This window comes from Talaromyces amestolkiae, assembly GCF_001896365.1.
Source record: "Talaromyces amestolkiae strain CIB chromosome Unknown scaffold32.1, whole genome shotgun sequence".
Taxonomy (NCBI): domain Eukaryota; kingdom Fungi; phylum Ascomycota; class Eurotiomycetes; order Eurotiales; family Trichocomaceae; genus Talaromyces; species Talaromyces amestolkiae.
Window position 1 is genome coordinate 80704 of NW_024468068.1, and position 24041 is coordinate 104744.

At 44.3% G+C, this 24041-nt stretch overlaps 4 protein-coding genes across 4 annotated transcripts; 2 read left to right on the forward strand and 2 right to left on the reverse strand.

Moving 5' to 3' along the window:
- Nucleotides 1–457: 457 nt before the first annotated feature.
- On the reverse strand, nucleotides 458–8591 carry BHQ10_010310 (uncharacterized protein; the record flags this gene model as incomplete). The annotated part of the gene is made up of 4 exons (XM_040872927.1): nucleotides 458–1386; nucleotides 1457–6334; nucleotides 6473–7955; nucleotides 8019–8591. 4 exons carry the CDS (start codon nucleotides 8589–8591, stop codon nucleotides 458–460), a joined length of 7863 nt encoding a protein of 2620 aa, XP_040738812.1.
- A 5077-nt stretch (nucleotides 8592–13668) lies between these two features.
- On the forward strand, nucleotides 13669–15530 carry BHQ10_010311 (uncharacterized protein; the record flags this gene model as incomplete). Its single annotated transcript, XM_040872928.1, has 5 exons — nucleotides 13669–13865; nucleotides 13921–14041; nucleotides 14097–14385; nucleotides 14441–14485; nucleotides 14548–15530. The coding sequence occupies 5 exons, from the start codon at nucleotides 13669–13671 to the stop codon at nucleotides 15528–15530; spliced, it is 1635 nt and encodes a 544-aa protein (XP_040738813.1).
- A 249-nt stretch (nucleotides 15531–15779) lies between these two features.
- On the reverse strand, nucleotides 15780–17809 carry BHQ10_010312 (uncharacterized protein; the record flags this gene model as incomplete). Its single annotated transcript, XM_040872929.1, has 2 exons — nucleotides 15780–17591; nucleotides 17648–17809. 2 exons carry the CDS (start codon nucleotides 17807–17809, stop codon nucleotides 15780–15782), a joined length of 1974 nt encoding a protein of 657 aa, XP_040738814.1.
- A 696-nt stretch (nucleotides 17810–18505) lies between these two features.
- BHQ10_010313 (uncharacterized protein) lies at nucleotides 18506–19840 on the forward strand (the record flags this gene model as incomplete). The annotated part of the gene is made up of 1 exon (XM_040872930.1): nucleotides 18506–19840. One exon carries the CDS (start codon nucleotides 18506–18508, stop codon nucleotides 19838–19840), a length of 1335 nt encoding a protein of 444 aa, XP_040738815.1.
- Nucleotides 19841–24041: the final 4201 nt, after the last annotated feature.

Below are 24041 nucleotides of genomic sequence, written 5' to 3' on the forward strand. Positions count from 1 at the left end.
AAGCAAAGCCAATACGTCACAAACGAGGGGCTCTGCATTAACCACTCCTTGAGCTGAGGAAATACGAGACTGTGATACAGACGTACCGTAGTCGATGTGATACAATAGTTGATGCACAATGATCGGCAGAAGCCGCCAAGAGCTGTTGGATTTCTCAAGATGCAGTTACTACTACAATAACATTCACTTAGGACTGGACTATGATAGACTAATGCTAAATTGTAGACCGACATGTAATTCACACTAGTAGATCCGGACCGCAAATCCGTTATCTTCGTCCCCTAAATAACTCCAGACATTATACATATCATAAATATTGAAGCTGTATTGGCTTTGGGTTAGCCTCGATTTTTGCTTAAAGGTAATACCCATGTAGATAACGAACGCGGGAAAATATCAGTTTCGTCATATATTTTCCTTTCAATGGAATGGTATTCATCGGTCAGATATCCGGGGTTTAAGAGGCATACGAACACAAGAATTCGTAGGCCTTTAGAACCGCCTTCCAGCCATCCGAATTCGGGTCACTACTCAAGTCACAGATATGTGGACCATCCTGAAGAAGGACTAGCCCAGCATCGATACCCTTATCTACCAATTTATGATATGTACCTTGGCTCTGTTGCCAGGGGATTAAATCATCTGCTGTGCCGTGAATAAAAAATGTCGGCACATTGTAGTCGCCTTGAGCAATATGAGCATATGGACTTGCTACTCTGATGAGGTCAAGAGATGGCTGTGGAAGCGTGTCCCAGTTCTTAACGTCCGGAAACTCAGTTGCTGCCTTCCGCTTGCTTGGTAAACCATTAAGGATGACTGGAAGTGTTTGAGCTTTCCAATTAATGTGCAACACAAGTCGAGTGCGAGCATCATGGATGCTGCGTGGATCCGCAAGAGGCTCCTCCCATGCTCCCACCATATCGTAGTTTGTGACAGGCTCGTCGTTGACACCTTCAAGTACATTATATTGCTGACCCTTGTAGGGAGCACCAATGGGGTATATCGGGTTCTTCCACCACGGATCCTCGTAATTTGTGGGGGCATAGAATGCTAGAATCGATTCAGGAGGCCGTAGACCAGCTTCTGGTGCTGTCCAGGCCAATGACATGGCCAATTGTCCTCCTGAGGACCAACCGACCACCACAACTTTTTCACCGTCAATCTGAAGCCCAGAGCGTCGTAATTTGAGATTAGGTAAGTCCTTGCGAGCCCAGGCCAGTGCGTCACAAACGTCCACCATGGGACCATTGGTGAGTGACACTTCTGGACACAATCTATAATCCAGACTGACCGGCAAGAAACCCTTTCCGAGCAAAAGTCGTGTTTGTGCAGGTCTTACATCCTTTCTGCTGAACAACATATGGCTTCCCCCATGAATCATCAAAGCTATCAACCTGCCGTTAGCTATCTATCAATATTGAAAGTGCAAGGGCTGATGATGAATGCCATCTCTTACCGATTGGCATCTTCTTATTAGGGAGTGATTCCCTTTCGCTTGGATAGTACACATCAGCATGAATCTTCAGGTCTCCAATCTGTTTGTAAACGACCGTTTCCATTGCGCCTCTCACTGTCGCCGGGTGAGGAGCCGGGCGTGGCTCGGTTGCAAATGCAGCAATAACTCGCGCTGTCTTTGCCTCTGGTGCGGTGCCTTCGCTCCAAGATACTTCGCTGAAGCCCGCGGCTTTCATCTTGCGCTCCCATTGCTTTTCGTCACCCAATGCGTGCTCGCGGCCATCATCAAACAACCACCATCCCTCAAATTGACCAAATACAATATCGAGCCAGAACATGTCTTGAGTAAACTCGACAAGCGTCAAGAATCCGTCATCACGCAACATTCTTCGAGCATTTTTGAGGGAAACATCCAGGCTTCTAGTGGCATGGACAATGTTGGACGCAATAATGCAATGAAATGAAGCCTCATACTCGGTCTTTGGAGGTTTCTCGATGTCCAAAATATCAAAAGACAACTCTCTAGTGCCTCGCATCTGCTTGGCCGCAGCATTGACCAGCGAAGTACTCAAGTCAGTGAAGACATATTCGAAGTCGATACCACGCTGTTTCAAGAAATTCACGATATATCGAGTTGTACCGCCTGTTCCAGCACCAAGCTCGAGGATGCGAAATTTCCTCTTACCGTTCACTTTGCTACTGAATGCCTTAGCCAAGAAGTCGCCCAAGACAGTGGTGGGTGTGCGCAATAATGGCCAGAATTCGTAGAATTCTTCTAGTGTCTTCTTGGTGTCACGGTTTCCGAATATTATCTGCATTCCATCTGCAGCACCTCTCAAGCATCTAGCCAATTCACATCCAATGGCGTGTGTCAACTTATGGACACTAGCATGCTGCGGAAATAAGTCAATGATACGCTTGTAGATGGCCTCGGCCGGTGTTGGATCGACTGGAACACTGGTACGGACAAAGCTTTTATTGTCCTTGGAGGAAGTAATCAGGTCTCCGTCTTCCAGTATGTGATAGAGGTGGTGCACGAGCCTTTTGTGTCTGTGTAGGGCTTTGATTTGGGGAACCACATCACCGGCTGGCACCTTCCTCAAGTCACAGTCTAGCTCAGCGAATGCCTCCGCAATGTAAGCAAGAACAAGTTGTTTCTGATATGGGTAAGTAGTTTCCCAGAATCCGGCAGCCTGAGTACTTTCCGCAATCCTATCGTAATTGAAGCGTGTCTGCTCGAATGCTTCCAGTGCCGAAGTCACAGAAGGTCGCATGTCCGGCAATATTATCTCTTCAACCTTCGCCTCTCCCTCTGAGGGACTCGAGGTGTAGCTAATGTCTGGTGTATTAGTGCCTGTGGACTGACTAATAGAGTCCCTACTCGAAGTTGGTGTACTGGGCGATGTACCATCATCGTCTACACCGGTGAGGCCCATCTTGGCATTGACATGATCGACAAGTTCCCCAAGACATCCGAAGAATAAGAACGTCGAGAGGTCAATGGTAATACCAAAGTTTGCTTGAAATTCATTCAGAATCTCAGTAGCCATTAAAGAATCGACTCCGATTGTCTCTAAGGTCGTATCATCCGTCAGTGCCTCAAGAGGGAAATCGGTAACATCAGATAAGAGTTGAAACACTTCTTGACGCTTTCCAATAGATGCTTTTACTGCACGGACAGTAGCCGCAGAATCAGTTGTAACGGCAGCAGTTGAGATAGACATTTTTGGAGCCACGGAGGCTAGAGGGGAGACAACCTCCTCCTCGATAGCTTCACTGATGCCTAGCTTTTCGTTAACATATCCTGTGAGATCACAGAGACTAGGGAAGAACAAAAAGCTAGATAAATCAATGGTAAGACCTAGAGTTGCCCGAATTTCGTTGAGGACCTCAGTCGCCATGAGCGAATCGATGCCAATGTCGTCTAAAGTTGTAGTGTCCTTCAATTCTTCGCGTGGGACATCTGTAATCTTGGATAACAGCTGAAAAAGCTCCTCACGCTTGCCAGCAGATTTTTTGACTGACGGTGGCGCTGGTGGCACTTGATTGGGATGAGGTTGGGTATTCGGAACTGTTGGAGCAGTAATAGTAGTTCTCACCGTAGCCTTTACTGGCGCTTTGTTGTCTGTTACAGTCTTGTTGACACTCTTCAAAATTCTAACGAGTGAAGACTGTGCCATCTTAGAAAATCGCAGGCCAAATACACCCATGACCATCTTGTTCGTTCTAGAGTCAAAGACGTATGCGTCTGCACTAGATTCTGTCGGGCTGACTTCAGTCATGACCGCATGAACGAACCACTCTCCAGCATCGGGGTCAAAGCCACCACCGATTTCGATATGCTCGATGTGCATGCACACATACACATCTTCAAAACTTGGATTGTTGAAGTAGTTTACGAGAAATCCAGCAAATTGCATGAAACTATCGGTCATCGGTGTATCAGTGAGACGCTGGTCGGCTGGATCCTCCAACGCTGGTGTTATTTTGACGATACCAGCAGATTCTAGACCAACGCTAGCTATTTCCTTGATACCATGGAATGGCTTGCCGTAATATACAACATTGTTGAAGGCACGATAGATGTGGCTGCCTTTCATCTTTTCGGCATCGCTATGGCGAATTATGTCTTGATAGCGGCTTAACCCAGATAAGCTCTCATATCGTCTGAATTCTCGACTGGCGTTCGCATCATCTCGCCGCTTCAGAGATACTTTCCCAGTGGAATGCTCAAATGGCTCTGACTGAGGAACCTTTGTCTCCACGGTTGTTATAGAGAAGGTCCAAGAAGGTGGCAAGTCGCTGGCTTTTGTTAATGTAAGCAATATCGTCTTCGTTGTGCTTTGTCCGATTGGCGACTTCATGACCAAGTCATCCATATCTGGAACAAATGTTTTTGCCTCTGTATCGTTCTGAAGATATAGAGCTGCACGAGTCACGACTTCAAAATACAAAGATGCAGGACAAAGAGGCTGTCCAGCCATGACGTGTCCTCCTAACATGCACTTGAAGCGATCTGCATGAGGGTCGATTTGAAAAACTGCATCATTCTTTGCTTTAGTCTTGAAGTCGCGGAAAGTGAGGAGCTCACGCTTTTGCTCCACCACTTTCTCAAGCTCTTCGGTAGCGGGTTTCGATTCGAGCTCTCTGCCTTTGAATTCAAGCCAGTGTCGTGTCTTCTCGAACTGAATGGGGGGTAGGCTTAAAAACTCATATTCTGCTTTTTGAATTCTGTGAAATGACCAGAATTGTGTTGAATAGCCATTTCTCCAGAGATCTGCAGTAATATCAGTGAGAGACTCTTGCCCATTTGCCGAACTCAGTTGAGGGGAATAGAAAGCATTCGCTCCCGATTTTGGCACAGAATTCTTTACGAGTTGAATTACTGAAGATCCACGACCAGCCTCGATCCATGTGCACTCAGAAAACTTGGCAGTGAGCCTTGTAATGGCTTGTTGGAAGTATACCGGTTGCCTTGTGTGCTTTGAAACTATACTGAAGTCAGGCTTCGCGTTGCTCTCGAGTTCATCGGTGGTCTCGAGGTGGATCTTTGGAATTCTCCATTCCAGTTCCATAGCCAAAGATTCGATATGAGGCAACATTGACTCGGTATATCGCGAATGAAAACCATGAGTGACATTAAGCTTCTTAGTGCGTATATGTCGGAATTCTGATGGGTTCGAAATAAGCTTTTGAAGAAACTCAATAGCTCTTTCAGAACCCACAACAACATGACTCTCGGGGCCATTGTAACAAGCAATTTCTGCATAGAGATTCTCGGGATCATTGGTTAGAGATTGAAGAAGTTTCTCAACAGTAGCTCTGTTAGCTTGCAAAAATAGCATAGATCCAGGTTCAGGGCCCCAGTGCTTCTGCATGAGTGACGCTCTTCCGGAAACCATTTTCAGTGCATCGGGCAGCGATAGCACGCCAGATATACACAATGCAGTAAGCTGCCCGAAGCTGTGGCCAACAACTGCGCTTACTTCTAATCCGCAATCTATCCACGTCTTCGCTGATGCATACTGAATCGCGAAAAGTGCCGAGTGAAGCATCACCAGGTCTTGGGATGGAGATCTATCAAATATGCTTGGGTAGAAACTATCAAGGCCGGCAGAAAGCAAAAGACTGTTGACCGCATCAAGATGCTTTCGGAATACTGCAGATGCTTCATAAACCTCTTTTGAGAGATCAATGAAATCACTTTCTTGTCCTCCAAAAACCAGCACTATAGGCTTCCTGTTCTTCAGTGACACGGTGGCTAGGTCTGAACCAGATACCGCTGCCTCCAGTTTTGTCTTGAGATCTTGCACAGTACTGAAGGTTACTGACAGGACATGAGATAGCTGATGATTACCTCTGTCTGCAAGATTAAAGCTCAGCGACGATAGAAAGTTGGAATGAGCGTCAGGCTTCACTACACTTAGCCAGTCCAGCAGCTTCTTGCTGTACTGCGAAAGAGTGTTCAAAGATCCAGCCGAAAGGAACAGAGGATATTTTGAAAGCTTCACTCGAGCATTCTCAGATTTGATCGAAGGGCCTTCACGAACAATAAGAGCCGAATTACTGCCGGCTGCACCATAACTGTTAACACATGCCACAAGGTTTGAAGCCTTCCAAGGTATATTCTCGCGGGAAATACACATCTGATCGCGTTCGAAATTGGGGATTTTTGGGTTGAGAGTTGTATGACTCGCTTGTGTCGTAATCATATGATGCTTCATCATTAGTAAAACCTTCACGAGACCAGAGATTCCCGCAGTCGCCTCGGTATGTCCAATATTGCCTTTGATAGAGCCAAAATGGAGAAGAGAATCTCTCTGGGGACCACCAAAGGTCTCAAGGATGCTTCGGACCTCAATGGGGTCACCAACGCCAGCTATTTGGAAATGGTCAGTATTCGAAGTCCAATCATTTGTCCTTGACTCGAGAACAATATGTCGAAACACGTATTTTGATCATCATAGTGACCACGAGGAGTAAGGTAGGGTAAGACAACAAGGAATACAATGCTTACTTCCAGTTCCATGGGCTTCCACATATGTAACCTCTTCAGCCTTCAGTTGACTAAGTTCAACAACCTTCTTGTAGAGATCAATCTGCGAATCAGAATTAGGTGCAGTTATAGCACCAAAATTATGATTCTGGTTGAGAGCAGATCCAACGATTACGCCATGAATATGATCATTATCAGCAATAGCATCCGATAGACGCTTCAGCACAATGACTGATACAGCCTCACCACGGCAGTAGCCGTCTGCATTCGCATCGAACGGCTTACACTGCCCAGAGGGGCTCAGGAAGCCAGCAGCGGCGAGGTTCAGATAGTCGAAAGGACTAGCAAATACATTTGTTCCTCCAGCGACTGCCCGAGAACATTCACCAGACCATATTGCTTTACAGGCTGTATGAATAGCGACGAGAGACGAAGAGCAAGCTGTATCAATGGACAATGATGGACCAGTCCACCCAAAGTAGTGACTCATTTGGCCGCTATGGAAGCAACGAGAAACACCAACCGTTCCGTATGCAGACGCAGGGTAGCACGACATGTTATCGTACCAATTGCTCATAACAGCTCCAATGTAGCAGCCGTAATCAGAGGGTTGTGGATTTGAGGCACCGAAATAGCCCGCTGATTCCAATGCCTCGTACACGACCTCAAGTAGAATTCGCTGTTGGGGGTCCCATGCAACAGCTTCACGAGATGACTTTCCAAAAAACTTATGGTCAAAGGCATCCGAGTCTTTCAGAAAGTTTCCCCACCACTTTTTATCGGCATAGGCTCCGGTTTGAGGAAGCTTGAAACGATCGATTGGCGCAGGCTCTACCATCGTCCGGCCGTCTTTAAGCAATTCCCAAAGCTCATCCACTGACTCAGCTCCTGGGAAGCGTCCTGCCACACCGACTATGGCGATTGAGTGCTCTGGATATTTGGATAATTCATCTTTGCTTTCCACGGCATGGGCCCTAATGATATCTGGGCCACTATCGTTCTTTTGGCTATCAACAGAAGCATCCATCAAAGAAATGTATGCAGCATAGTCACTAGACAAAGCAAAGACTTTGATATTCTGGTTCCGAGTGATCGCTTGCGGTACACATGGAATAAACCCAGCGACGGCAATCTTGCAGGTGGGCTTGGAAAGCTGCTCCACGGAAGATCGTACTGTTCCGTACCAGTCCATGGCATTGACCAAGGTATTCAATAAGGCAAGTCGAGACAATGAACTTGTAGAGATAATATGACCAGTAGCTGTGTCACGAACTGGTGTTTGGAGTTGGTTGATTTTAGGAAACTGCAGCCCCAAAGAAAATAGTACAGAGTCCGTAAACTTGTCAACTACATGTGAGTGCTTTTGGTGGTGAAAACGACCATACACAGGAATCGGCTTGACTCGCAAGTTATGCTTACAGGCCTCATCTTCCAAGGTTGGTAAATCACTGCTTTTGGTAATGACTGTCACACTTGTATCATCGTTGACGCTGGAAATGTATGCCTGGTGCAAATTTTAGCGCCTGAGTAGGGTGATATGACTTAGACAATGGGAATCAACACTTACATCAGGGATGGACCGTAGAATCGTAGTGATTCCTGTCCTGTCATCGGGATTGTTTCCACGCCATCGAATAGCAACCGCTATGAAATCTGTAGCCTCAGAAGAATATGTGCTGTCTTGGTCGACATAGGCTCCGATGCACACAGCCAGACGGAGACCAATAGCGGCAATTTTACCAAGGCTAGTATCGTCGCTACATAGAGCCACCGTAATGGCGCTGATAAAACCAGCGCACTGACCTTGAATACCACCTTCCTTCACCTCGTTGATGACCTTTGAGTGGGAGTCGACGCCAAGCCGATCTAGGTAGCGACTGTACTGAATGATATGTGATAAGAATGTGATCGGAAGGCTATAATGATTGGGCGCTTTGCTGTGTGTGTGGACCAGTGGAGTGCCGTCTTGAAGCCACCGCTCTAATTCAGATAGATACTTGGACCCAGGAACCGGGGACAAGGTAGGGTCAAACTCTATTAAGAGTTTCCAGAATTGAGGTAAGGCATATACTGCATCTCTCAGTGCTACAAGTCGAGGGGTATGGTTCAGATATTGGCGATACTCATCAAAGACCTTCATTTCAGGGAAATCCGTGTGTGGCCCAAACAATAGAACTGAGGGAAGTCCTCGGGTGATTGAGGCTGACATAACTTAGTCACGGAGGACGATGCGAGTCACACAGCGAGAGATCCCAATAGAGTAGATTTGTTGTTGAAAGAAGGTGACAGCGTTATGGACCGAATATTGTTGAAAGGAATCTGAGTTCTAGTTGATATTCTCCAGCAGAAAAGGAGAAATTTCAAAATTTTTGAACGGGGGTCTACGTTCAATTTGAAGAAATTCTTTTTTCTATCGCACATGTATTGCTTGAAGAGCGAAGCCTTAGTTAGTATTTTCAAAATTGCACACACTATGCCTTCAGGCTCGTATTCGAAATATTCGAATGGTACGGTCCAGTAGAGGAAAGATAGATATCTTGATCTGCATCACAAGTCACTGAGCTATTGACTGAATAGGGGCCAGATTGTTAAAGTCTAGGTATGCAGAGATAAGACCCATTGTTTTGCATTGAAGCCATTGCGTGGCAGGCTAGTTTTTGCCATCACAAGCTGAATATTTGAGTAACTCTTCGTGGACATGATAGGTTAGTTTTATGTCTCAATTCATCACAAACAATATTGTACGCATCTAATGGATAGCTTCTCTGTACGATGTATTTGGCGCCTGCTGAATTCCATGATCGCATTTCCACGCACAATTCCTTGGTCTCTGGACTAATCTTATGACTTCACAACCTTCGACCATTTTGGGGCCATTTGATGTTACATTACAACCTTGCTTAGATTGTTTCAATCATTATGATAGGGATTAATCTCTCTTACAGGAAGTTATGTCTTCCGATACATGTGTCACTCTACGCTAAGAACAAAGATCCCCACTAGGAAGGTGGTTAGAGCCTCTAAAGGCATGTCTCAAAGAGTCTAAACTCCCAAAGTTGGCCCCCTAAAAATACACCAACGGTGTGCTATCAACTATAAATCAAATCTTATGATCTCAGTCGCTGTATTCATGGAACATCGGTATTCCAACCAAGTGTCCCGAACATGTAATAAAGTATTGTGATTATGATATGTTCTGGGCCGTTCTTCATCCTGAACCACTAAGCCGTCGGCGAGACCGGTATTACTGATGCCCCAGTGGCATCCGGTAAAGAAAAGTGAATTTCAAAGAGATTGTTCACTTGATTCAATATATCTATAAAAGAATGTTTCCGATTTTCAATCAAGTCTAATCCATCGCTGATGACTTCGTCGGAAGCAATTCGTAAGCTGTGATTTTGTTAATGGCATCGCGACATGCTGCCAGGGAAGATTACATACTCTTCATCCGAGAGACATGGCGGAAGAAGTAGAAGTATTCCGTAGCCGAAACGCTTAATAAACTGTGCCCATTTCTTTCCGCTCTTCCTCCACATTTGTACCTTTGCTACTCGTCGTTTGGCGTTATCTGCATTATCTGACCCGAGTTGCATGTCTCGGGAGAAGATTAGGTCAGCAAATCGACGTTGCACGATCGATTTATTACCTCCCTTGGGTAGCATTGAGTAGCCTGGTACCCCTTGATGATCACACCACGAAAGGAAGACTTTGGGATTTTCTTGGGCTAGTGTGTATGCATGATAGAAGTGAGCCATGGCAATTCTTTTTCGAATTCTGGCATTTTGTTCAACAAAGATGCTGTCCTCGATTGTGAGGCCCAAGTTGATGACTAATTGCAAAAAATGATGACCGTCGGCGGATTTTGTAACTTTTGGAAACTGAGAAAGCCTTGGCAATTCAATGGAAGACCTAGGTAACTGAAGTTGCATAGAGAATTCTGCAACTTGTGTCCTAGTTTCTTGATTGCCAATTAAGAGCAACTTTTTGGCAAGTTTGGAGCTATGATTAATTGAATTTGAGGAAGCACGTGAGGACCACGTGCATGAAGCATGATGTAGCATCCTCTCGCCCGGTGCATTATGCACAGGTGTCGCACAATTCTCCGAAACTTCTAGCCACCCGTCCTGCGTTTCTGCAATAGGAAAATGTCCACCGGTACTGGATGGGTCTCGAACTGGTAATAAGCTTGAGGGTTCGCTGCTTGCCTGTGAATAGCCAAGATATTCTGAATTGTTCGAAATGGCCCCTTGTGTCGTGTGCTTATTGATTGCACTTTCCAACGACTTGAGTTTGGCGATGAGCTTACAGTTCTGGTTCCTGACTTGGTTTAGGCGTGACGGAGTACAGAGCGGTATTCTCGATATGAGTCGGTCAAGAGATTGGTGAATTTGTTTGTAAATTTGCTCGATATCGTCACACCTTTCGGCATCCGTTGGCGGAAGGTGAGGGGGAAGTTGCGACCCATGGAGCGCACCTCCTGTCCATGATTCGAAATTGTAGTGGATAGTCTCACTTTGACAGTCAGGTAAATGTGTATCGTCACACCTTTCGGCATTCGTAGGCGTAAGGTGAGGGGGAAGTTGCGATCCATGGAGCGAGCCTCCTGTCCATGAATCGAAATTGTAGTGGATAGTCTCGCTTTGATAGTCAGGTAAATGTGCCGGGAAGAAATTCTCAAAACTAGTGTTTGTCACGCCTGTCATGAGAATCATTTCGAATCATGTTTACACAAATTCCTCCAAGCGGCAAGCCATTTACGAATGCAGTTTAAGATGCAGAAGGTTTGATCCTGGGCCCAAAATGGGGTTTCCAATGGCCTGCGATATATATGTTCTTGCTAAAAGTTGATGATCTCGGGTTAGTACAGTGATAACAGTCCTAGAATCAGCAAGCAAGGGTAAATACGAACCAACAACCAACCAACCTTCCTTGATTCCTTGATTCCTTCCTTACTTCCATCCTCACGACCGGACATTAGACCCTCTCTACCTATTTCTTATCGCCACTATCAACATCAATTGCTCGCCTGAGGGTTTAGCGGCCCCTAGCAGAATCGCTAGCCAACGCGAGGAATATGGGGCCGAATTCTGGAGGCATCATGGTTTTGAACCCTGTCTGGCGCCACTACCAACACATGGCATTGGCCGCATCATTCTGCTCCGTAAATGTCACTGTATTTTATGTTGGATAAAACAAACAAGCGTGGGGCAGAGTCAAGGTAATGTGAGTGAATTGCTCGGGCGTAAGCTAGGCTCATATATGTGAGAACCATTGCTATACGAAGCCGCTAAGATTTAAAAAGCAGACAACTACTTCATATCGAAAGGAAGCATGTCGTTAAGCTAAGTACTGTTATTTCACGTCCGTGATGCTACTTACGTCCAAGTGTAGTGGGTCACTGATCACCCGGCCATATTGTCCGTGACGGCGGAATTAAGTATTATAAAGCAACAACAATGACTTGTGCAGTTCATAGCCCGAATTACGCGTATAATAACGACGATTCTCACCAATCCTGAAGCAGATTCTGGAGTTGTTGCCAACTGCGCATGTCGAGGACATGAAATTATCACATTCATGAATCGTAGCAGGATTTGGTTCAGGCATAATGGTGCATGGGCGCCTTTATACATCTAGTTCTTTATGTTCCGTGTACAGTATCCCGCCGATCATAATGTGTTGCTCTGTACACCCTATATCTTTAAAGTAATATCTTTCTTTATCCTCACGTGATCAAGTCTAATAACCAATAACGCTGCGCGTGATGTTGGAGAGCAACACATGTGTTTTTTACCAGCCATACCCAGTGCTTGTTAAAGTGTGCAGATGGCAGATTCCTAACCCAACACGCGCACATGCAGCTTCGCGTGGCCAAATCGGGTAATTGCGGAATGAACGCCTATGTTGGTAAAAGTGTGCTTACTTAGCCCGCCGTTATCCTCGCATCAGATACCAATGGCCAATCACATATAGTCTATATGATGACCTTGATGGCCCTGATGGCGCAAAACGGGGATCTGTCAGGGTATATACGAGATATCAAGGATTCTGCAGTCACTTAGGATTTATATTATAAATATAAAGACTTGCTGAATGATGGCCCTGTCTCTTTTCACAAAAGCCCGTCCAATATATCTGCATACAGTTAACATTGAATGTCAAATAGAATACCTAGTTTTGTAATCAGTTGAGATTTGAGGCTTCTTTGATCTCCCACATCCAGGTTCATAGGTGAGCTTGCGAAAAGTAATATTCAAAGAGAACTGAAGAGGGCTAGAATAGTACTCATCGATTTTTAGAGTCAAATATACCTTGACAATTCCCATGGAACCCTGAAGATATTACTTCCATTGGGAAATATGCATATTCAATCCCCACCCATGGAATTCCCATTAGTCCCGCCAAGGCCAGATTCAGGCCATTTTAATCTATTCTAGCTGCATTACGTTCATAGATACTACATAAAATCAAAGAGTTACGTTAGTCCAGTCTATGACCCTAAATTGGTCCCATTTTGGCAAACGTCAAGGCCTAGAGCCAAGGCGGCAAGAGATTCCGATCCTCTTAGGTTGATAGTAGTGGTGATTGTACATTACAGATGAGACAGACTGATTGTGATGTATTACAGTCTCTTACCGATACTCAGAGCATTCTCTTTCAGCTACATTGACCAGAGCATCTACGTATAGTTGGAGCTTCTGGAATTATTGCCTACAAGTATCCGGTCTACACAAAGTGCCGAAAAATGGACTTCCCTGTCGGCTATTACAATTTAGTAATTATCGAATCTCAATCTTCTCATTCGCCGGCGATATTTATTGACTTGGGTGACTACATGCAGCACTCCGTCGTAACTATATTTCATACTGTCCGTTTCAGCGGCAGAAGACATCGTAAGCAACACTACATGGTGGATAATCGGGACTAATTAAAAGTGATAAGAGAGAGTCCTCAGATTGAGGCGAGTAAAAGGCTTGTTAAGCTTCTGGCCCGTGTTGTAGAGATGCGATAGGAGAGCTGAAAGTAAAGTGGACCAGACTATTCAAACTGTTTACGTGGGAGCGCAGGGGGTGTATATATAAATGCATACTCACTCTCAATTTGAGGTCTATTCGACTTGTAGCACTCTCACTTTGACAATTTAACATACTGTATCTGATCACACACCGTTATAATACTCACCATTGCCGAAGGCATAATCGTCTTCTTCAATCATCATGGACTACTTATCAGCCACCTTTCCTGAGGTAAATTTCAACAAACTGTTCATGGATTTCATTAATACCCCGGCCGTCTATTCATGGGCTGTTGGGACGGCCATGGCAGCTTTCTTTGTGTATATCGCAGTATGGAGGCTTTACATGAGCCCTATAGCCCAATTTCCTGGACCACGTCTCGCAGCTCTCACTCATTTGTAACTCCTCTCCGAACTCATATGTTGACCGACAGTGAATGCTGATGCTATGTAGATATGAAATCTACTATAACAACTGGCTGGGCGGGAAATATGTCTACAGAGTTGCCGCGATGCACAGAGAGTACGGACCTATCGTCAGAATTTCGCCAACTGATCTACACATTGGAGATCCAGTATGTTGACTTCAAGAGATCACTACCTATGGTTCTCTTCTAACTTTGTAATCAGGACTTCTACGATACGCTTTACCCTAGTGCATCAAGCAAAAGACGAGTGAACAAAACACCGAGTTTGACCAAGTTTTTCGGACTGGATGATTCGCTTTTCTCCACGATCGATCATGACACGCACCGAATGCGTCGCGCTGCCCTCAACCCGTACTTCAGCACCTTGTACGTAAGAAAGCTGCAGCCGGTTATTCAGGAGAGACTCAATGTCCTCCTTCAACGACTCAACAACTTCAAGGATACGGATCAGGCAGTCAACGCAAACTGCATGTATGCGGCATTGAGTAATGGTATATTTAACCCCAGATGAGAACGTAGATACGAGCTGACAAGTTTCTGTGTCAGACTTGATGCAGATGCTCACTTTTGGGCAGCATTCTTCCAAACTTGGTAAGTATATCTACAATACCCGCACAATAATTGCAAAGCATACTAATTCAACCAACCTGTAGAGACACCTGACTTTGACTCGACAGAACGTGATGCCTCTTTAAACGGCGCAATGTCATTCCACGTCACAAAACGTCTGCCTTGGTTGAACGATCTGATGATGTCTCTACCACAAGTCGTCATCAAGCACATTAACCCATCACTTAGCATGTTCATGGAACAGAAACACATAACACGACAGAAAGTCGAGAAGCTCTCTTCCATGCCGAAGACCGAATGGGCCGGGAAAGAAACGCAGCCGGTAGCTCTATCGCTCTTAGAGTCAGCCAAGTTGCCTCCCGCTGAAAGGAAAATCGGCCGAGTCGCCCAGGACGCAGAAATGGTACTCATGGCCGGAACACTTACCACAGCTACAACCCTGGAGCATCTATTGTTTTGGATGATCGACAACCCAGACGTACTACGCAAGCTCAAGGAAGAGCTGAAGGGCGTCATGCCAACCGTCAATGATCTTGCCAACATTCCACTAACTACCTTGGAGGGTCTTCCATACTTAACTGCTGTCCTCAAAGAGGCTACTCGATTAATCTACGGTAATACAACGCCACACTTCCGCTCGAATCCTGATACTGCGCTGGTATTTCAAGACACACAGCGATCCAAAACCTGGGTAATTCCACCAAACACTTCTGTAGGTATGACCAGCGTGATATTACACCATGACGAGCGCCATTTCCCTAATAGCTGGAGATTCGATCCTGATCGCTGGTTGGGCGAAGAGGGTAAGAAGCTGGACAGGTACAATGTGGGCTTTGGTAAGGGTGGTCGCATCTGTTTGGGGATGAATCAGGCATATGGAATCATGCGTTTGGTGATGGCTCAGACTTGGAGGTTATGGGCCAGTCCGGACGTCAGTATTGGCGATGAAATCGGTGTCATTAAGCTCTACAACACAACTGCGCATGACGTGAAGATGAATGGAGACTTCTTCATTCCAGCATATAACAAGCCTCAGGGTGTTGAGTTCAAGGTTTTCAGTAGGTAGATGCCTTTTTCTATTGGAAGATAATGCAGATGATAAGGGATAGCTCGACGAATTGGAGCTTAGTATCTCTTACTGCAGAAAATTTGATTTTTCACAAGTTCAATATGAATAAAAATCAATGGGTAGCTCGATTTTCCTTTCTTCAGAATACACAAATTGGCGAATCATGCCTAAGAAACAAATAAAGTGGCGACTAGTCAGGCCAGAAAAAATCGTAATATTGAAAAGCAAATTACATGAAATCTCAGACTACTGTCCTATATCAGGATATGCTCTCATTAAACTATCAAAGAAAGCCACATCAGTACCCTGAAACGCCCAATCATGCATCCCCGCGGAGGCATCTTCAAGATGAAGCTGATTGTTGAGCTGTGCCGGTGCCATTATCTCCCTAGGATATGGAGATCTTCGGGGAGGAACCTGCAACTGATTTAATGGCTCGTGGACATTGGAAGACGGTGATGTATGATGCACGGATGCAAACGAATTGTAGACTGGCTCCTGAGACGGAAAATTGGTCTGTGGAGTTTGATACGGCCCTATCGTAGTGGCCTGTTGTAATAGCTCGCGGCAGATAGTTCCCTGTCGAGTTATCTTGATCGTTCCAAGGTATGGAATGGGTAAACGCAGTTCGCCACAACCCTCATCTGCAATACGTTTCATACCGTCTTGTTCATCCACTACAAGCGTGCTAGCATTATAGCGACCTCCATTGGCTGCATCCGCCTCGATCTCGATTAATTGACGAATCAGTCCACCTGCATCTCTCATGACTACATCTTTATTGTTGTCTCTCATCAGATCCATTCTCTCCAACACTTGATCCAGCACGGCGCGGTCACTGAGACGTTGGTGGGCTAGAAAATTTGTTGTGGTGTGGTGGTTATGAGAATCCAAATGAGCAAGTAAAAGTGTCATTGAGGCTTGAAGCGCAAAGAAGTCAACGGGTCGTGAGCACGATGACTTGGGCTGGAAGTTCCGGTGAGCAATGAAACGAGATAGAATCTCCCTACTGGCGTTAACGCACGTCATCTTGGAATACTCAGGATTGACGTTATTGTTTATTCCATGCATCATAAACGGCAGATGAAGCTGGATCAGTAAGCCGCAGTAAAATACGTGAGCTGATAACCGTATTGCTTCTAGGAGATTATCGGGTGACCCTACAGCGAGCGTCTGGAAATTGGGAGGTCGCCAGAAACTTGCAGGCATATTGGTCGATATCTGAAGCAATTTAGAATCTATAGTTTTTGTTGTAACAATGTCGTCCATAGTAAAGGTACGGTCGTTGCGTTCTAGAATAAGCGACGCAACGATGTTAAGCTGTCGCTCAAATTGACCAAGCGGCGGTTCAAACTGCGAGTTCAATGAAACTCCTATGCTCTTATCACTTGTTGCTTGTGGCAAGCCAAGCAACAAGCTAAGATACCTGTCCATATAGATGATACGGAACCATATGAACTCCAGGTCAACGTTAAGTGCAGCATCCACCTGTTTTACAGGAGGTACTGGTGATCGGTGTAGGCCCATCGTTTGGGCAACCGCCATTGCCCTGCGATAGATAATCCATGCTCTACGCAAGTTGCCGCAATTTGTTTCATAGACAGCTTCGAGAATTATACACACTAAGCTGTCGACGGAACTGTGAATCTCATCCTGGGTCGCCAACCATGACACTGCGACCGTAACTAAGCGGCGACTGAGTACGGTTGGTGACTCCGAAAGTCCGAGGAATTCTTCACATGGGGCCTGGGCTGTGATTGCTAGGATGAGCATACGTTTGGCGATGATGACTGGATGGGTACTGGCAGTAAAACATTGTTCAGGGAGAAACGGTGCCCCAAGGTTCTCTGGGGTCAATTGACTGTGCGGCTGGGTATAGACGAGCAACGTATAGCGTGAAGTTCTATAGCTTTCAAAGAGCAATATCTTCACGTCCTCTTCGGTGGGAAATGCTGCTAGCAAGGGGTGTGCGTTAGTGCTATCAGTCTCCGCTGAAGCTGACACGGCTGGTGACACAGATGCAAGCAGTGCTCGATGTAGACTGTAGTCTTCTAACGACTGAGACCATAGTCAGTTAGAGGTTCGTATAGAATTAAAGCTAGGAATAAACTCACCTTTGCAGGAGTCAGGGGTGTTCGGACTGGTAAAGGCGTCAGACCTAATGCTCCATGTGCTGGACACCGGCCCTTATGCTGGGGATATTCTCCAACATCACCAGAGTACTCGGTATCCTTGCTATGAAGCAAGTCCTTTAGTGCATCTTCAATCCTGGCCATACGATCACCGAGGCTGCGATTGCCCTCTTTAGTTTTGCCTAGGGACTCTGGGATCTCCTGACTAATGCATGGTACACGTCGGCGATGGCAGAATATGCAAGTGGCCTCACCCGAGGAAGGGAAAATGCACTTGATTTTCCGCCGCTTGCATTCCCAACACGACCGCGTCCCTTTTCGGATTTTACGATGATTAGTTATTGAACCCGGGTTCGGTATTAGCATTGCTGCTGCTTCTCCTTCCGTGTCACCGGGCATGATAGACCGTGTTCGAAAGACCGCGGCTCCTTGCGTGGTTATGTAGCTCTCCGTCACGGCGAGTTCCCTTTGCCCCGTAGCGGAGAGAGGTCAAATACAGAGTTGTATTGTGTTTTCGGAAGAATCAGGTTTGCAGACAAGGGCTGAAATGAGTTGACTGTCTTTCTCCGCCGTCACGGCGGAAGCGGCATGTACATGCATTTGTCAGCTCTAGGCCCGCGACGGCGGAAGCGGCATGTGAACGTATTTGTCAGCGCCAGGTCCGCGACGGCGGACAAACGAACACCATGTTCCTGCCCCTTAAGGGTGTGTTGCATAAAACTGTTGTCTTTCGTCTACACAATGTCTGTGGCGCTATTTACCAGCATAGTCATTCGACTCAGGACACTTGTTGCCGTGTATTCTGTGATTCTTTTTCCCTACGAAGTGCAGTGACCAAACATGTCTTCAGATCCAAGCAGCGAAGCCAATACAAACAAAGAGGCAGCTCTACCCAGCAGTGCTATAGACAGTGAATCCAACGCTGTTGAACCTCCCAAGCCTGAGATCACAAAGCCCACGGGTCCTCCTCCACCTCCCAATGGTGGGCTCACAGCATGGCTTCAGGTCGCTGGGGCCTTCATGATCTTCTTCAATACTTGGGGACTGATAAATACCTTTGCTGTCTTCCAAACGTACTATGAATCGGGGGCCTTGTTCACTCAGTCCTCTTCCAACATCGCCTGGATCGGATCTATCCAATGCTTTCTCCTTCAGTTAACTGGCATCGTCGCGGGCCCTATCTACGACCGAGGCTACCTTCGCTTACTTCTCCTTACCGGTAGTTTTCTCATTGTATTTGGCTATATGATGCTCTCCCTTTGCAAGGAATACTGGCAAGCAATGCTAGCACAGGCTCTCTGTGTTGGGTTCGGCAGCGGTCTGCTTTTCACACCGACTGTCTCGCTACTCCCGACGTGGTTCAGTTCGCACCTCGGCCTGGCGGTTGGCATTGGTTCTTCGGGTGCATCGCTTGGTGGTGTCATCTACCCCATTGTGCTCTATCGACTCATCGACCACATCGGTTTTCCTTGGGCTGTCCGAACCGTCGCCTTCATTGCGCTTGGAACATTCAGCATCCCTGTGATTGTCATGAAGCAGCGCATACGTCCGCCAAAGCCTCGCGCTGTCATCGATTGGGCTTCATTTACCGATACACCCTATATTATCTTCGCATTAGCCGTCCTCATTGTGTTTATTGGTAACTCGGTGCTCATCTTCTACATCTCCTACTACCCGATCAACAAGGGATTCACGGATAGCTCATTGGGATTCTACATGGTAGCGATTTTCAACGCAGCGTCAATCTTCGGTCGAATCGCCCCCAACGCACTATCTGATCGCATTGGGGTATTTAATACATTTGCGCCTATGGCTCTTATTCTGAGCGTTACAGTCTTCTGTATGCTCGGTGTCACCAACACGGCGGGCATGGTAGTAGAGGCCGTGATAACAGGATTTTTCAGCGGTGTTATTGTGGCGTTACCGCCGGTATGCTTCGCTATGCTTACGCCTAACAGGGCATTGATTGGTACACGCGTTGGGCAGGGCTTTGCCATTGGAGGTCTGGGCTTGTTAATCGGCGGACCAAGTGCTGGTGCGATTCTCGGGACGACTGGCTCCCTCAATTGGACTGGTCTTTGGGTATACGGAGGTGTAACCATCGCTGCGGCTGGATTCATCATCGTGTTTGTTCGCGTTCTGAAAGCAGGGCCCAAGTTGTTGGTCAAGGCTTGATCAGTACACGTCACAAAATATATAATGCGTCGAAGGGTCACAAGCTACTATTTATAGAAATGTTCTCAACAGTCAGTTACTCGGTGATGCACCATCCTTCAATACTGGTGTTCCTTTTCTCTTTCAAAAATGACGTTTGGCTCATCTCTCTTGATCCGAATACGCAGACCATTTGGTACCTTCCACGAATGAATACATGGATATAATTTATCCAGATATTTATCGAGGTAATTCTATTTCTTCTTGTGCATCGTTTACCCAGCCGTCCGTCTGTCACAAATCTACAGTTAACTGTACTCGACTATCGTGTATGATACTTTACAGTTGTAATGTACCGGTTCCTTTTGGGTGAGCGGCGGAATCGTGCATGACATGGTAAGCTACAGTTAGCTGCGTGAAATCCTCCAAGCGATATCTTGAATCTAGAGCTTATCAATCATTGTCTTGGATTGTTGGTGGATTCTTGATCAATATGGGACGTCCATATCTACATTAATATTATACCTATTTAAAAATTAAAATTGTGTTTTTTTTATTCATAAATCAACGTATGATTAACATTACGTAGATGAAATGCCGCACATTATCAAGATTCAATTAAGATGAGAAGCTGTCAAGGGGCTTCTATTCTCAGAATATGTACACGGGTAGGCATATTTAGCATGGGTATCAAATATTTATCGACGTTCTTAACAGGATATGTTAGATAGTTTCCACTTCCACAACAGATATGGTATTTCCACCTTAGCTACACTATCTTTTTCACCCTAAGCACGTTCGTCGATCTTACATCTCCTACTATACCTTGTCTCATGCCTGCGCTTTCTATATTCACCAAATTGCAAGTTTCGAACAACATCCAGGTTTCAACCTTCTGTCACTAACAACCACATTAGGACGGCGACTGCCATTCTCGTCATTGATGGTGTGAAAATCTATGTATCTGCCCTACTTCGTTCTCTGCTAGGGTAACTTACTTGTCTCACAAAGAGACCATCGCTCCCGTATGAGTAGCGTAATGGCTGACAAAGCAATCGCCAGTGCCAAAGAAAATTATAATTTTGGAAAAGAAATTGATGTGTCGCAGCATGACGCAATCGAAAGATACACTGGCACTGCCCGCGCCACTGAACGCCTCTACTGCCATGACCTGATAATTGTATGAGTTGCCAAAGCCATGCTCGGCCTAGAAGTTGAAATGGTTGCCAGTAGTGGTGGTTCTGGATCAGTGCTTACTCTTTCGAATATAGAAGAACTGCGTGAAAGCGTTTATTCCTATGATAGATGGCTGATTAATATGGGTATTAGTGTAGACTTGGTATATACTTCTATTAGAGGATAGGATACTAAGGCTAATAGCTTTAGCATAAGGATTATAACTATTATAGTTCTTAACGATGCAGAATTTAGCCTGAGCAGAGTTAATCCAGCTGTATATAGAGAGGTAGGAGCTAGAGCTGGTGGTGTTGTAATTTGCGGAGTAGATTAGATCCCCAAGATTTATATTAAAAATTATAGCAACCTGCTGAGCGGCACCAGTACTCCAGCCCAAAGCAACAACTAAATTTCTATTGACTCCATTTTCTCCGTACATAGAAAAGGTTCCAGCACCCTCATTTTACGTAAAGTCACCAAGATTACTGTTGTAGTCTCATTTCTTCACGTGGGGAGCGCGGGTCAGTAACGGAAGCCATAACAACTTCACGTGATCAGAGATTTTATCATCAGTAACGAACTTACTAACTACCTCCCAGATTGCTCAAGCTACCAAATGCCATCCAGTGCGGTCAAAGACAACACAACAACTTGCCAATACAACGAGCGTCACAGCTCTGCCGATCAAAGTGATCGCCCATTTGGTCTTACATTAGTCATGGTCCAAGCTTTTGCGATTCTCAGAAAGCCTAAATTATGTCTAGATGAGATGATAACTTTTCTTTTCATAATGAATGAATACAAGTGAGGAAAATGAACTATTGGTGGTGCTCTGAGATATGAGGTTTGGTCATGAAAGACCTTTAGGGGGAAATTAGTAAGCGAAATCCTGGTTTATAGGGCGTATAATTGCATTTCTTCTAAGCATTAATTATATTGTTTGTAGTAATTTCTATAGATAAATTGAGATCTGATAGGAGAGTAAGCTTTAAAAGATCAGGGTGGTTGTCTCTTGGCCTAGTGCCATCTAAGGCGACCAAACTGCAATAACACCAGTGTTCTAAAGATCTTTCTGGCTTATTATATATAGAGCCATCGTGTCTTGTGTTTTAACTGAATCGGGTTCATGCTTGCTATCTGACTTGTGCCTTTAATGGAAACTCTACCGAAACGTGAGTTCCAGGTTGGCTGGGTATGTGCCCTGCTCATCGAGGCGGCTACTGCCATTTTGATGCTGGACAGAAAGTTTGATATCCTTGAAGAGCAAAGAAAATCTGATACTAATATATACATCTTGGCAAGAATCAGCCAGCATTAGATTATAATTATCTATTTACTAGATAAACAGTATCGGAGTACTTTAGCCATTAATATTACTAATTATATAATATAAATATTTAGTAAGTTACTTTACATTAGCTTAATAATGAATATTAGTAAAGAAGCTCCCTCTATAAAGCATAATATTTATCTAGATAATATGATTATTAGTTATTCTAAGAGCTCTTATAGTGGTGTTATTCAATATGATATAGATAAAATTAATAAAAATATTAGTATCTAACTTATAAATTTCTTAGAAAATCTGCCAAAGTCCTTACTGAATGCTCTAGCTTAGATGAGAGCTACTGAACTTTATGATGATCCTTAATACCCTATTTACCTTTGAGAAGCAATAGAAAAGAGAATGCGAACCTAGAAAACTTTCGGCCGGCTGAATATCAAGTTAGATCATCTCTTCATTATAGAGCATGCGCATCTACAGAATACGCTACCAGGCAATGCGCTGTCCTGTGATCGCTGTCTAGTAGAATGGGAAGAGAAGCATATCGCCCACAAGGACGATGATCCATGCACTTATTACAGAACAATTACATCTGGGAATACTCTAGCCAAAGGTAGAAAGACGAGAGAGGCTATCTGTAAGATAATCAATATATTATATATTAAGATAGAGGCAGTAGAACTAATGTCTGACTTTTCTCACCTTATGATCTATAGTATATACAACTATGCTGACTCTTATAAAAATAAAAATTGACAAGGTTACGCTGGTGGTGGCAGCTTACGCGAAGGAGTTGCTGTCCTATATTCCGAAAGCTGTATCTCAAGAAAGCCTGGTTACTCTCAGAGCTGCTCTGGATAAGACTACATTCATTCTGAGATGGAACCCAAACCCACGTTCTTCTTCGCTCGTTAGGATGATCCTTTTGAATCACTTTTTTGCCTCGCAGCAGGCGGTTCGGGGACTGGTGTTATGATCTGTAAGAGGGGTTTACAAGGACGTAGTAGTACGGGTGCTCAGTAGGGTAAGAAACGTAGGGTTATATAGCGTTTGTAGCTATTTGCTGCTCTCTAGGAATCGTGGCCTCTATAGCCTCACTATGAAGTTTGTTTGCTAACTAATATATAACTAAATCTAGCTAAGATTATATAAATTATATATCTAAGATATAAAGAGCTTATTATAATATTATTTAATCTATAATTTTATAACTATCTTCTTTCTTATAAGATTACAGCCTTAGAACTAAATTAAAATTATAAGTAATTCTTATTAATTTAAAACTTATATCTAAATTTAAAAATATAATTTATTATAGTTATAAAGTAATTAAAAATATAGATTAAATATTATATTTTATAATACTTTTCTTAATATAGAATTTAAGATATAATTTTAGCATTAATAAATTACTTTTATATATAAATTTTTTAATAAAATTTTATTAATCTCTTCTTTTTCTTTTTTTTAATTTTATTTATTATAGTAATAAGAGATTAATCTATTAGATTATCTATAATAAGCATATTGATATATTCTAATAACTAAGTACTAGAAAATAAATCTAAATATAATATCCAACCTATTTAATATAGCTACATAGCTATAGATTAGTCTTATCTATATAGTTCTACTAGATTCTTTAGGCAGTTTACTTCTTATATTTAGTATACTACTAGCTGGTTTATTCTTAAATTATAAATTTAGATATGATAGGAATAAAATAAGAATTCTTCTTTTTATTAATAATAGTAAAATATT